Source organism: Callionymus lyra, chromosome 11 (assembly GCF_982586985.1).
Source record: "Callionymus lyra chromosome 11, fCalLyr1.hap1.1, whole genome shotgun sequence".
Lineage (NCBI taxonomy): Eukaryota > Metazoa > Chordata > Actinopteri > Syngnathiformes > Callionymidae > Callionymus > Callionymus lyra.
The window spans coordinates 20,350,481-20,362,681 of NC_141828.1; the positions used below are offsets into that span (position 1 = coordinate 20,350,481).

General features: G+C 36.2%; 1 protein-coding gene across 1 annotated transcript in view; it reads right to left on the minus strand.

Moving 5' to 3' along the window:
• Nucleotides 1-12,201, minus strand: part of LOC148069571 (protocadherin-15-like) — a 159,384-nt gene that overhangs the window by 43,839 nt on the left and 103,344 nt on the right. Inside the window, exon 24 of the mRNA XM_087803083.1 lies at nucleotides 12,011-12,123. Coding sequence (XP_087659209.1) covers nucleotides 12,011-12,123 — 113 coding nt within the window. The remainder of the gene's footprint in view (nucleotides 1-12,010; nucleotides 12,124-12,201) is intronic.

The following is a 12,201-nucleotide window of genomic DNA, read 5'->3' on the forward strand; positions in this document are numbered from 1 at the left end:
ATCAAACAGGTTTCATACCTCAGAGATTTCCTTTTTTAAATACACATGTTTTAATAACAGTTTACTCAACCAATCTTGATGAACAAAAGACATCTAATGGAATTGAGCAGAATTTTCTTTCTAACCTTGGGAAATTTGGTTTTAGTGAATATTTGATCCACAGGCTGTAATCCTTTTGTCAAGTTCATCAAAAGAGACTGTGGACAATGGATTGATTTAGAACAGCCTGATTTATTGACTCAGGACTAATTTAATGAACATTTCAACTGGCTGCTTCTTTTCTTCTTTCTCTCCATCTTATTGTTATCTGTTTTTGTATTCTGTAAATTTTCTCAGGCTGTCATATTTTTTTTAACAAATCTACAAAGCATAAATACATATATAACATGTTAAAAAATAGCACCAGGGAGACACTGGAAAGCTTGTCAGTCCAGTTAGAACATGTTGCTCGATGTAAAATCAAACCTATGGACAACAAGTCCTAGGACTTACTAAAAGATTAATTTCTGGACTGATGTAGAGAAATGGAGGTTGCAGAGGAAACCCACAATACACACAAGCTGGTTTTGAATTTGAAAAACGTGTCCTGTGAGGTTAAAGCACCAGCCAACCTTTTATTGTCCTTCCACCTGTGTAGAGTTCTCATTTATATTTGATTAACACTTAGCACGTCTACCAAAATACACGTTTCACTAATGCCCTTGCGAGGCAGGGTTTAGGAAAGTTACAGTCATGAAAGGTAAAATCATTGGGAAATATCAATGGAGAGTGAAACTTCAAAACATCCGTCAGACACTTAAATATGTAGGTCCTGGACCAGATCTTTTTGAACTGTCATGATTATTTTCAGATCATCAGGGGTTTTCTAATTTGAAAAAATGCACCGATACATAATTCATCACATCCTCTGGCGAAAGCTTTCCAAAGCAAATAACTTGAGAGCTGCTATAACTAAATGATGCTCATGGAATACAGAGTCATATTTACTACCTCTGCTGCGTCTTTTGACTTCGCCTTCTGCACATGATGTCACATGAGCATAATACTATATTGTCTTATAGGAACAGATATCTAACGGGTGAACGGATGGAAAACTGTCTGAACAATTTAACAAGTGCAAATTATTGTATAATTGTATTCAAAGAACATTGTCTGGCAAACAGGAGCTCGGCTAAATACAGTTCCTATCTTCCATACATCATTTTGCAACGTGATGGTGCGCTTGAAGAAGCAACTTATTCATATTTATATTTATACTTTTTTATACACATTCATTCTATGCTGTATTTTTTAACAGTTGCCAAGCTGCCAAATTTCATTGCCAGTTTCACTGCTGTATTTTTCTGTGCAATGACAATAAAAACAAGTCTAGGTCTAACTTCATCATAGACTGACTGGCATCTCTCGGCATGTGTAACACTCACTGATGGGTATTTTTCAAACTGTTAATGTATTCCTCTGCTGTACAGTACTTTTGGTTGATTCATTAAATAAGATCAGATTGTTATACATGCATTTTTCTTTTTCTTCTCAATCTGCTTCGTCAGGTGTTTTTCACTTTGTTAAATGATCTCTGTGACTCTGGATCCGTCGGCACCAGAGGTCGACCCCGGTGAAGACACGAGTAACTTCCTCTCTAAAAGTTATTGTGTAACACTCCTGCAAACCAGCCTCTTTCACCTTTGCATCACCCCAGGTTGAACGTATCTCCTCCATGCTCCTCCTTTACTGCATCAATAACCCTCACTGGTTCTATTACTCTTCTCCTTTTCTCTGGTACAACTATTTCTAAAGTGTTTTCACATCAAGTGTATTCAGCTTTGATTATAATGTAAAGATGGAACAAATATTTAAAAAAAAGTAAACACGTGAAATTGGACACACATCCATCCATAGAACTCAAAACGAAATATAAGTTCCATTTTGAGAAAAGTGTGAGCAAAGAAATGCTTCTTATTTGATTAAGAATTATATAATTAACTTCAGCAAATACTAGTCAAACTTCGCTTACCTAAACCCATGCCAGTTCCAACACTATTTTTGATTCTTTTCAAGGGTATAATGAGGTAAACATAACAGGAGTACAACGCTTCACATTCTGAACAGGGAAATGCTTGCTCTAAAGTCCTCCCTTCACACATCCACTGGCTCATTTAACACTCCAGAGGCGACCTGGCCAGTGAATATTTCGCTGCTTGAGGCTGAGTGTGTTGTCCAAATTAAGTTTGGCAGTTTCCACTGAGTCATTACAAAATATGCTTCTCTGTGTGTTTTAGTTAAATACTTTAACAACGGGCAAAGGACACCTGGAAATGGTTGCACATCCAACCACTGGAACCCTATCTTCTGATGTTGTGGGACCATGATTTATATTATTCATTTCAATTATTTATTTCCAAGCTTTTACTTTTTTACATTTCAAACATTTAGACACCCTTATCAAGTATGGCAGGCTCTTATTAGCCAGTTTGGAAGAAGGCAAAAAAGGATGAGAGAAGATGATTTGAGATGAGTAAACACAAGGAATGAGCACTAGAGGAGACAAAAGGTGACCCACGGTTGGGCGAGGAAAACATGACGTATTTTCAAAAATAATTTCTATAGAGGTCTTGTAAGTATTGCATTTACACATTCATACGACACTATGATGGATTAATACAGCTTTATAGAATACATTTTGACTGATTATGATCACATATGTCAACATAAACAATGTTTTTATAAGTATTATAAGTGGTGGAGTTAATGCATAACAAATCCGGAATCCATGATGTTTTATAATTTGTTATATGATGAAATAACTGAACTCACACATTATAATTACTGCTTTTTTTTCCATTTGGTTCAAGACTTAAATAAATGGATCTTTTATTAACGTAAGCTTAATTCAAAGAAGTGAATTCAAAGATGCTACAGTAAAGGAAGTTATTAAAAATAAAACTGTATTTGGTTGATTTCAAATTATTTTTAGATGTAATTAAAATCAGAATAAGGTACTTTTATTGCCACTTGTACTTTTGTTGTAAACACATTTTTTTTTTGTGGTGTCAGTACAGAATGAAGGAATGAAATAAGATAACACACAAAATAAGATTAAAAAACAGAACCAGCCACCAAATGTATTAACAACAGTTAAAGCTCTGAGAGTCCAATACTTATAATACTTTATAAACCTTGAAATATATACTAATCTTGTCAATATGTGACATATGACACATGAGATGTTTATAGAATTGTTTCATTTTATTAGTCACGTTTTCAAGTATTTATTTTCTCATTGTTTGAGCAATCTTATTTTGATTTATATATATTTTATCTAAGTTCGGTTCGGTTATTAATCCATGGTATTTATAAAATCGGTTTGTGTCCGAGTTGTATTCACATCAAGCTATTGTCTTTCGAAGCTTCTGGAAGCGACCATACTCACTGTTCGGATATTAACACCTTATCATTAGTGATCTACACAAAGTAAAGGTTATTGTATAGCTACAGTATATGTATCACATACCCACTATAAAATAGCGGGTCACTGTGGGGGTCATTAGACCCCAGAGGAGAGAAATGTGTTCGAAAATCTTATTTGACCAAAATAAAGTTTGCAAAGTTTGCAATGCACTTTTAGCTGGGTCACTCTGACCTGGAATCAAAAGTAGATGTTCATACAAAAAGGACGGTTAGCTAACGGCTCTGGAGAGAGAGTGGGCCCAGACTTTCTTTTTTGGGTTTACAGTATGTTCGGGACATTGGGAGTAGAAGCATCTGGACTGCAAATAGAGCTAACTGTCCATTGTCGATGTTATCAAGAAGGAGATTTAAAGTTGCTTGGGCTGATGCCCGGATGCTGCTTGATAATAAACTGATGATCTGTGTGTTTGGAGAGCTGGGACTTCTTTAATAAGAGACAACTCATCCCGTTGATCCTGCGGCACCCTCGACTCTTTGGGGCCCATCCTTCCATAACATAATCAAACTAACAATTTTTTCCTGACATTTGGTCCATCTACAGTAAATCCGAATCCTCCGTCTCTCATATCGTCCTTTAAACTCCCAGAAATCCACGGCTGCATAAAGCATTATGAGGTGATACTTAGGTTCTGTACATCGACTCTCACAAGGAATCTGTCGATGGGCAAAATCATGTCCATCTCAGAGGTAGAGCGAAGTGAAAGGTCAATGCACTTGTGGTGAATAAAGGTTCGAGTGAGTGGGCAGAAGCTTCGGAAATCAATCTTTCCCGTCAAAAGAAATACAAAGCTCCACACCTCGGAGACATGAATCATACATGTATAGAGAAGAGGATCAGCATTTTGTCAGTAACAAAGCGGAGGGTGGAAAATGTCATTCTGTAATTACCTTTGTCTGTTTTTTCCATCACCCTTTGTTTGGTCAGACATGTCATAACCATCAACCATTATGTTTTTAAACACAACTATTCGTTTTTTTTTCAGTTTAAAAAGAAACAAGAATGGTTTGTGAATACACGCCTATATTTCGAGAGTTGTCTCCAGTCTCCTGTAAAAAGAAATCTATTCACTCCAGGTAATGTTCTGCCATTTGTGAGCCGGACAGCTGAGCACATTTAATCAATGGTCACACAGTGGTGAGACGTTTAGAGGAAATTTACAGAGAGCGTCTCTGTGGTCTATAAATGCCAGGACAAAAAAAACCCCCAGACAAAACCGATTGAAATCTTACAAGATAGCTGTCATTCATGAAGAAAGAATTGTGCTAGGTGAAAAAAAGTAAACAAAACATGTTATTCTTTTTATTAGTTGTTTTTTTTCTGTATAATTCTAAGATTGTATGATAGCTTTACTTTCAGGTTTCATGTTAACAAATATGGGATAACACTAGTTATGGGTTGATGAGACTGTGCAGTTAAGACAATGAATCATGATACAGTGTCTTCTTTTAAAATGGCCACTAGATGGCACTCTCTGTTTTATGATGATTGGCTCTAATCTATTTGTTCAATTAAACCTGGCATCTTTATTATAACTTAAAGAGTGCCAACTAGTAGCCCTTCAAAATGTATTATCAACCCATCCCTAGAAAACAATCAATATTCAAGCTCATTTAATGAGATTACTGGTAAGTAATTATTTATTAATTTTAAAGAAGTTTCTTTTCACCTTCTGATCAACATTCAATATGAATTTTGTTTCACAATGCCAGTGTTGAGTCCCAAATCTTTAATAGTCTTTTGATTTTTGATTTTTAAATTTAATTTTCACCATATAAATTGTTAAAACAAAGTAACAGCTCCGGTAATGCACAAAAATATACATTATTAGAATTAAACATGGTTTAATAAGATGACTTTGTTAAAAAAAAGTAGTTTTCAACAAAACGGATTCTGTTATAACCACATAATAATCGAAAGATTTGGAAGTATTTCTCAAAAAGAAAAGACAACTCTTCAGAATCAAAAGGAAATATGTGGAATATGATCAAAACAGTTGAAGGTCCACACGTGTGCATGCCAGATATATTCAATTAAATCAGATGAGATGAAGTGAAAAATCAAACAAAATAGAGTCCAAAGGAAAACTCCCCAGGGCAGGGAGGAGTGAATGGACATCCTCAGAAGCGGAGAGGCAATAGTCTCATGTGATTTGCTGTACATTCCGTGTGGGAATTGCTGTGGGCAAGATGCAGAGCATGAAAAGCCAGCTCAGACCACACACTTGAAGCACCGTGCCTGAGAGAAATCTTCAGTTTATGTGGGAGGATTCATTTAGTGACACCTTTAAGATTGTGGCTGAACTCTCTTTGCTCTCAGTCACAGGGAAAAGGATGTCCTTGCTGGCGTGCAGCGTGCCCAAAAAAATTTCCAAAGCTCCTGTGACTTACACGGATGGAGTATTTAGGAGCTTTTTTTCAATTGACTCATCTCATCCAAAATGGAAGCGACATATAAAACGCTACAAAACTACGAAGACACCATTATATCTAGTTGCATATCTAGAGCTGAAAATATCTATCTCTAAGTAATGGATCACTAGTGGTCTGACAATGGAACGCCATAGACTTAAGATGTCAGAAACCATCAAACTGTCGAGTTGATGTACGTACATTTGTTAAATAAGCAGCAGCACTCACACTAGGCATAACTCATTTCCCCCAACACCAAGCTCCGGAGCGGGATTGAGTCATCGTGCCACGACGAATGTCAGTCACAAGGAAGCAGCCATCCAGGGAATCTTCTCCTGAAGAGTCACTTTAGGGTAACAGTATTTTTAGTTCCACTCATATTACTAACAATGATTAATGAAAGATATGTTGAATGATTTAGATATCCTGTATCTTTGTTATGTAATACACCTCAGGGAGGTTATGTGAGGTGTGTCTGTTGGACAATAGCTAAAAAACGGAGGGATGGATATTCTGGAAGTTGCCGATGGTTGAACTAATGTGTTGATCTAAGTGACTCTTAAATAGATTTTGGACTCTATTGTACTCAACAGTATGTTTCTGTTTATAGAGAACTATCTTTTCATTGAAATATTTACATTAGAAAATGTGCTTAAGCCCCGCCCACTGAAAACTGTTATTCTGGAGATAAAATCCGGCACCCACTCTGCTTCTATTGGTCAAGCATTGACGTTTGTCACTGCCCGTCATCAATCCAGGAAGTCTCCAAGTGACTTGTTGTATAAACAAAGCGGGCGTGATTACAGTTGTCTGGAGGAGGAGTGAAGTCATTAATACATCATAATGGACTCCGGTCTCGTAACATCTCGTTCGCCCAGATTTCAGACGGGGGAGAACTTTATAAAGTAGAAATAATAAGTTCAAAACATGGTTATGATGAGGGACTTACTGCACCTTCGAGAGGAAGACTTCAACATTTGAAACATGTGAGTGAGTCAGGAGAGTTGGGTTTTCCCATTAGTTTTAGTCAGATTTACCATCCAAAAATAGTTTGAAAACAAAACTTTGAGCAAGAGCGTGATCAAATTACCTTTTGAATAAATGTAGGGTTATCATATTTAATACAATAGCTTGAGGGCTCTGTTGAGTCACTGAGAAAAAGTAATCCTAGCCAGGAGTCTTCTTTGAGATCAAGGAGTGTCATCATGACACCGGAATAATGTGGCACTGACTTTCCCAGCTGTTAAAAAACCAACAAAACTAAGATTTAATGGCATTTCAATTTAAAAACAGAAACTATTATACATATAAACTAATGTAACCAGAACGTTATTTAACACTAGCTGAAATAGCAGCCATTATACATTATTTATACATTTTGAAACAAATACCTATAGTTGTAGATAGTAGCTGAAATTCTGGAAATCATTCTTATATATTATGTATTAAATACAAATTAAATTTAAATAGGCATATCATCATTGACAGCATATGTTTGTCGTATACTTTTATACCTTTATGTTTCTTCAATTTCAAGTTTTTCCCTCAGCACCTCATCACTTTTGTCACAACTTGATCACCTGTCAATCACAGAGGAGCTCACGCATCACAGTTTTGGGAGATTTCTGAAAGCTTAGCAACCTGCGGAATGACAAAAAAAGGGGTGTCCGAGAGAAAGCCTGCATAAATCAGGGACGTGTTATCTGCTATTTCCCTGCTGAGAGGCACCAGCAAAACCACTACTTTCTCCACGCCGCCTCAGACATGCAAACACACCAGAGAGTGCTTCAGTTAGAGACAGAAAAAGCAAACAAACAAATCGACAGGCCTTCCTGCACCCTAGGCTTAAACTTATTGATTTAAAATGCACACTCGCACAAAGAAAAACACACTACTTAAGCATAGAGAAGACGAGGAAGTCAAAGAAGAGAAATTACCACCTGAGTCAAGGTGCTTTTCAACATAATCATGCTGAATTTAGAGAGGGTTTTGAGTTGCCGGGGATGGAAATTGGAGTTTTCGTAATGTGGAGCTGGTTATTGATTCAACATTCAACACCTCTCAAGTCCCTCCATAAAATCGTACTTTTCCTAAACACGGGACCAGGCGGGCTCACTGAGGGGAGACGTTTTCGTCCGTGTTCTGCAGCTTTTGTGATATCAGAATTCTAAGACGACACTTTGGTTTGTTGACTCAAGGTTGCACTTGACTGCGTGCGATTCCAGCTCATCTGAGAAGGAGTTTTAAGTGATTGAGAAGAAGAAATAAATTCTCTGCAAAAATCTTTTGTACCTCTGCCAACCAAACGTTTCCTCTTTTTGAGGCTTTAATATAAGATAGAAGTCACAGACGAGCAGTATGGAGGTATTTGGATGTTTTTAAGTCTTTTTGAATGAAGACGAAGACAACTAAGCTCCAGTCGCTACATTAAAATGAACAATTTTTTTTGACTATAACTCTAAAAGGAACAGATTACTCTGAAAATAATCTTAAATAATCTAATTTTTAGAATTGTTTAGTAACGGAAAATGATTAGACATTGTATCTTAAATCACAAAGGTACCTGCTCTCAAAACAAGCTCATATTATTAATAAGAAAAATACAAAAGCAGTTTTTAGTACATTTGAAGAAATCCCTATATGGGTGGAAATCAAAGGCTTGGCCCAGGTCTGCACTCTCAGAGTTCTTTTGTAGATATTAGAAAAAAATGATAAATTCTGAAAAAATATTTTTAATCAGATTTCAAAACGCTCACATAAGCTAGAAAGAGTGCAATTCCTGAAGAAAATGCAGTGTGAATGCTGACCCTGCTGTGCTGTGGAAGTAGTAGTGGAAATAATATTAAAAGTAGAAGAAGTGGAATTAGTAGTTAAAGTAGAAGAAGTGGAATTAGTAGAACAAATATAAGTAGTAGAAAAATAAAAGTAGTGATAGAATTAGTAGTAAAAGTAGAAGAAGTAATACTAGAAGTAGTAGAAGTAGTAGTGGAAGTATTGGTAGAATTAGTAGTTAAAGTAGAAGAAATTGAATTATTAGTAACATAAGAAGTAATAGAAAAATAAAAGTAGCAGTAGAATTAGTAGTAAAAGTATAAGAAGTAGTAGAAGTAGTAGTCGAAGTAGTAGTAGAAGTAGAAGTAGTAGGTCAAAGTGGAAGGATTTGAAACATGAGTTGAAGATTTTCCCCATTTAAATGAATCATGTAGAAAAAATAGGCATAAAAGAATGAGTGGAAGAGATAAAAGAGACCTAGAACATAGCCCGCATCAGAAACAAGCTGAATTGATAAAAGTTAAAGTAAAAACGGTTCAACTCAGATAAAAAATGTGTGGGAGGAGAAGAGGCACAAAGTTTTAGGTCAGAAGAAAACAGGATCTCTTTATTGTGTGAATGCTTCCCAGCATTCACACAATAAACAGGTATGAAGTAACTGATGCAGTTCAATGTGTGACCCCATGGTCTCGACCTTGTGTGTGGGTGAGAGATATAAGGTCTTGTCTGATGTAGTAATTAGTGACCTTTCACCTCAAATATTGCTGGGTTATAAAGATCCACTGAGCAGACCTTTTTTTATGGTTCTTATAATGAACAATTCTGATCAGACCTCAACAGAGTCGTTCATAAGAAATGAAAGTGACACACATCTCAAAATCACACCAATCAAATGTTTCATTTGATCTACAGAAGGTGGGCAAAAAAACAGCGTTGAATCCGCTCAAGCGGGAGAATTCAGTCTGAGCAGATTTTGCCACAACTCCTCACTTTGACTGACACGCTGGCAAGAAAATCAATCCACTTAAAAGAGCTTTTCTTAAAGCTCCAGGGAATGCTACCGTGGCAGGAAACTTTGCCATCGGATCTGGAGCATCATAATGTGCTGAATGTTCTCGGTGCCTCCGAACGCACAAATGGCACGGTCGAGAATAGAGATGCGCCTCAATTTAATAAAATAAGAAGCACTTAGAATGACTGCAGACATGAATATAGATGTTTCAACACACACCTGGAAATGAGGGACCGTTTTGCCATTACAGTTCTTCAGCCCTCTTGGCTAAAATTTGATTCACACTCCAACCTGACTGATAATATTTGATCTTACTAAGCTGTAGATGAGATGAAATTGCTCTAATTCACGTAGAAACTTAACTGGCAAGAGCTCCCCGACAGATAGAGCTGTAGCTTTATCCTAAACCCACGATAAGCTATTCAGTATTTCGATACACTTGTATCATTTTCGTAATGATTTAACGGGAAAGTGAATTGTATCTTGTAATTGTTCTACTCTCTTTTGGTTGAGTAAATAATATATGAAAGGCTAAATATTGAGCCGGCGGTATAGTATCCTCTCCCCCTAGAGTTAGTTCTCTTCCCAAATGATATCAAATATTCCAAACATTCTATAACTAGTAATGTTCGTAAAGCTTGGCCTTTTTTTTTCAATATAAAGTTTAAAAATATTGGATGAAATCATTTGCATTACAAATAAAGCAATTGTGGTCCCTGACATTCAAATGTTGAAGCTAATACACAAATAAGGATGAGGGATTTCAGGGATTTCATTGTTTCTTTAGCTGCAGGGGTGGTGATGACAGCTGCCAGACGGGAAGTTTAATTTCAACACCAAGATGAACAAACAGTACGAATATTTGCAGGTCAATTGTAAACAAAGAAATTGAATCATTTTACTTTACACACTTAAATGAATATAAATAAACCAATAATGATATATCATACGAAATCAAAATCATTTGAATCCAAAATATGTTCAAGTTCTGTTCATTATTGATAAAGTATTGATATATCGGTAAATAAAACTTTTTCTCAAACACAAAATATTTGATAAACTTTCCAATAAAAGCTATTTTTCTCGTAATTTGGAACCCTAAGTCAATAAACAGCAATTTAGTGAAAGCAAAAAATTTAAAGTTAACGCTTTCTTTGACAAGTAATTCAATGATCCTTTTAGAACATGACTTATACTTTTTATTGTAGATATAAACATCATCTTTTTTATTACATTTAATTGTTGGTTGTTCAATAAAACGTGAAACCCCAAAATCAATCTAGAAAATCTTTTAACAATACTATTCTTCTGCGGTAAATACAATAATGATAGCAAAGGCAAAAATAATACATTATTATAGACATGATTACATTTTACGCCAAAATCTGCTTCTTTCTGATACTTTCATGAAAATTCTAATACTGTAACTGTGGCATCAACAAAATAAAATAAAAAATAATAAATAAATAAATGTATGTACATGGATTTTTGTGGATGTTTGTGTGGAATGCTACTCAAAGCTACCGTGATGAATATCCCGTCCTTGAATTTGGTGAAATAGCAACAAACATTTCTCATCTCTCTCAGATTAATATTCGAGAAGTCTCATAAAAACAACACCGGGGGAAAACCCTGACTATTCCCCTCGAGGGAAACAGATGTGCTTACCGCTCTGATGATCAGCAGCATCTCTAATGATTATTCCAGCTCATAAGTTACTAATCCATCATCATGCATTCAAATGGGAACACAAATGAATGAAGGAGTTGAACATTTTTTTCATGGATCATTATTGTGCCGCGTAGACACAGAAATGTTGTGAAACAGGTGAAACTCACCAGAGATGAAACATGAAAGTTAGTTGCGATGAGTCAGACACTTTTCTGTCTGCATTATTCATTAAAGAAACACTGCTTGTGTTATTAAAAGGCCTCCACTTGACGTCTTTCTGTCTGTATAAGACATTGGCATGTATAAGCTTCAAACATACACATGTCAACTTGACAGCTAACATGGCATTAATAATGCTCTTTCATAATCATAGAATGTAATTTTCCGTAATGCCGTGTTTCAGAACCGTTTCTTTTAATCATGTATTCATTTGCTTCCCTGTGGAAATACATCTTCAATGCAAAACGTTTTTTTTCCCCACAGCACTACCGACTGTGATTATTGATGATAAATTCCCTCACATGTGTATCAATCATCAGGCGTTGAAAGGAAAGGAAAGTTTATCTTGATTTTGAAGCTGCACGGATAAAAACTTTAATCTAAGATCAGGAACTTTTAGATGCAACTTTCCGACTCTACAAACACGATGAAGGCGAACAAACTGTTGCCGGGAAAACGTACCTGTACTCCTCCTGTGTGAAGATTGGGATGCGGGAAGGCTGGAGTACGGTGATCTCCACCAACGTACTGTTCGTCTTCACCGGCTCTCCGGCATCAAACGCGACCACGAACAGCTGGACGGGAAAGCAGAACACACATTACACAAATGATGTCATGGAAGACTCGGCGACTGCTTACTACGGCTGAAGGAT